This window comes from Brassica oleracea, chromosome C7, assembly GCF_000695525.1.
Source record: "Brassica oleracea var. oleracea cultivar TO1000 chromosome C7, BOL, whole genome shotgun sequence".
NCBI classification, from domain to species: domain Eukaryota; kingdom Viridiplantae; phylum Streptophyta; class Magnoliopsida; order Brassicales; family Brassicaceae; genus Brassica; species Brassica oleracea.
In genome coordinates, this window is record NC_027754.1 from 27,063,259 (window position 1) to 27,066,368 (window position 3,110).

Consider the following 3,110-nt stretch of genomic DNA (forward strand, 5'->3'; position numbering starts at 1 on the left):
AACAGACGACTAAAATATACGTCGTCCGAGTAAATTATTCAACAGACGACTAAAATATACGTCGTCCGAGTAAATTATTCAACAGACGACTGAAATATAAGTCGTCCACACCCTAAACATAACCCCTAAACTTAATTATCTAATTAATGACTTCATAAAATCAAATCAAACTTGAAAAGTGTTTACTATACACATAAATAAACACATATAGGTGAAAACTAATTTTTGAAAAAAACATTTTAGTTTTCCAAAATCTAACCCTAACAATACATACAATACTACAACATATGTTTGCCAAACTCCTAAACCAAAGTATTTCATGATTCACTACTTCCTCTCATCTATCTTTAAAACAAATCAATTTTATCATATCTTAATTTATATCACTTAAAACTGTTTATAATTACTTGAATTTTATTTTTCACGCATCAAAATATTTTTTTACAAGAGTTATAAATTATTTTTAAAATAAACCGGTACCAGACGACTTACACTTCAGTCGTCCAGACGACTTCCAACATCTCAGACGACTCAGACGATTTACTAGGGCTATATTCGTAAAAATGGCTTCTGTTTTTTTGTTTGGTCACAAGGAGCTGAGCTGTAATTTCACTAGGCTTTTAGGTTAGTTTTCATTTGATTCAAGTTAGGGTATAGGTTTGGGGTTAAAATCTAGTTGTTGGTTAGTTTTGGCAAAAACCCCTTAACTATATAATTAGTTGGTCTGATTTATTTTCTTTTAAAATTAAATTATTGATTTTCGCCCCGCGTATACAAACAGTACTTTATAAAACTTCTTTGCCAGTTAAAAAAAAATTATTCACCTTTTTGTTAGGCGCTTAGAAAGCGCAATCTTAGTTTTTATGATCCAAAAATGATTTAAAATTAGTATTCCCTCCGAATCAAAAATATACATATTTTAAACTTTTCATATAGAGAAAATGGCATAGATAGCCCTAAGGCTGAGTTGCGGGTTAAACCCGCCATGCTGACCCGCCAACCCGCGGGTTACAAAGTTTTTTTTTGTCAAAAAATCCGACCCGCACAACCCGCGAACAAATAAATTTGTACCCGCACCCGCCCCGCTCAATTTTGCGGGTAACCCACGGGACCCGCGAGTTATATTTTTATTTTAAAAAATATTTATTTAATTTAATTTTTGTAAAATATAATATAAATAATATATTTATAATTAATATTTTAAAAATTTTAAAATATTTTGATTATTATTTTAAAATATATTGATTATTATTTTTTAAAATTTCTATATTTTTTTTAAAAATAAACATTTTTACAAAAAAATTATTTTTAAAAAAAAATGTAAAAAAAAAAATTGCGGGTTGGCGGGTACCCGCGTTTAAAAATCCACCAACCCGCACCCGCCCCACATAAAATGCTCATAACCCGCACCCGCACCGGCGAATCATTTTTTCTAAATTGTTCGACCCGAACCCGCCCCGCGACGGGTCAAACGGGCCGGGCCCCGCGGGTAAAAACTCATATTCCCAGGCCTAGATAGCCCCAAACCAATTTTTTGTTCCCAAACTAGCATTCAAGGCCCAAAGTCACAAAATAGGTTTCATTAAAGAGGATCATTTACTCTTATGCCCCTCTCTTTCTCTAATTATATTTTTTTCTTCTGAAAATTGAAATCACGAAAGCACTACGACAGCTCATCTCTTCTCCGGCGTCAATCATCTCCAGCATGAATCATCTCAGTCATCATCATCTCCGGCATCGATCATCTCGTCCATCATCGTCTCAGGCGTCGATCGTCTCCGGCGTCGTTCATCTCCGCTGTAATAATCTCCGCCATCTCTCTGTAATTGAGCTAAACGTGTTTGATTTCTGTGTGAAAAGTCAATTGTGAAAATGGTTACAAAACCAGGTACTGCATCCGAGGCACTCTATAATCCAGATGTGTCTAATGTGGATCTGGAACCATACAGTCATTGGAGTCTGAACTTTCGAAGAAACTCGAGATTACAGAGAATGCAAAAGAGGAGAACGACGAAGAAGAAGAAGGAAGCAAAGGTGAATACTTTTTCTTAGTGTTCTGACTGATCACATAGTTTTGAGCTTTTTTGCGTCTCTAATTCAATCACCCATTAAGAAAAAAAATTCTTTTGATATCTCTCTGTGTTACTGATTAATTAGATTGTAGAAAATTGACGTTTTTAAATGTTTAGATTATTGATAGCTTTCTAAAACTTAAAGTATAGCCTTATGGTTTAGATTGAGAATGGATGAGTTCATGAGTGTATGGTTGATTAATAAGTTACTTCTTGTTTGTTTTAAGCTGAGACTTCAACTACGAATAAGAAGAAAAACAAGAATAAAAGCAAGTAAGTAATGTTTTTTCTAGGACTTTTTTTAATTTGATTTGCCACTTTTGATTGTTTGCTTTAATGATCAGTCTCTTGCTTATGTTTGCAGGAAGAAGCCCCAGCAGACTGATCCGCCTACAATCCCTATCGTGAAGTTTTTCCCATCTGGAGACTTTCCTGAAGGTGAAATCCAACAGTATAAGGATGAGTAAGTTCCATACCAACAACTCTATTCGGAACAGCTTTATAGTATGCAATAAGCTTGTGGATTTAGTTCATATAGCTTCTGTCTTTGCATCTGTTAAACTCCATCGTATTTTTAGTCTTTTTCTTTTCAATACTTTTTTTCTTCTCTTGTTACCTTTATGACACTTTAAGATCGTGATCTCCGTAATGTAGCAATTTGTTGGTGTTTTATAAAGATACCACATTTAACACTCTTGATATAATTACTGAAAATGCTTCAAGCTATTCTATTTTCATGTTCTCTGTTTTGTAGACAATGACCTCTATTTGGTGATTTCTATAGCCAATGATTTTTTTTATAGATTTTGATTATGTTGTTTTGTTTTTTGTTGTTTTGGACGATTAAGTTCCAAATCAGGATAGCCGTCCTGAACAAGGACTGTCTAACATTCCTTACACGCTTTTGATTCTCTTCGAAAACATACTTATGCAAGAAAACACACTCATTTTATTTTTCTGATACTCATCCTAAAAGTGCCACAAGCTATCCTAGATAACATATATGTTTTATAATGATACCACATTTAACACTTTCTT

General features: G+C 33.7%; 1 protein-coding gene across 1 annotated transcript; it reads left to right on the top strand.

Annotated features, from left to right (window-relative positions):
• Positions 1–1,669: 1,669 nt before the first annotated feature.
• LOC106305391 lies at positions 1,670–2,706 on the top strand. The gene is made up of 4 exons (XM_013741769.1): positions 1,670–1,799; positions 1,889–2,034; positions 2,300–2,345; positions 2,437–2,706. The coding sequence occupies exons 1-4, from the start codon at positions 1,706–1,708 to the stop codon at positions 2,478–2,480; spliced, it is 330 nt and encodes a 109-aa protein (XP_013597223.1). The 5' UTR covers positions 1,670–1,705; the 3' UTR covers positions 2,481–2,706.
• The last annotated feature ends 404 nt before the right edge of the window (positions 2,707–3,110 follow it).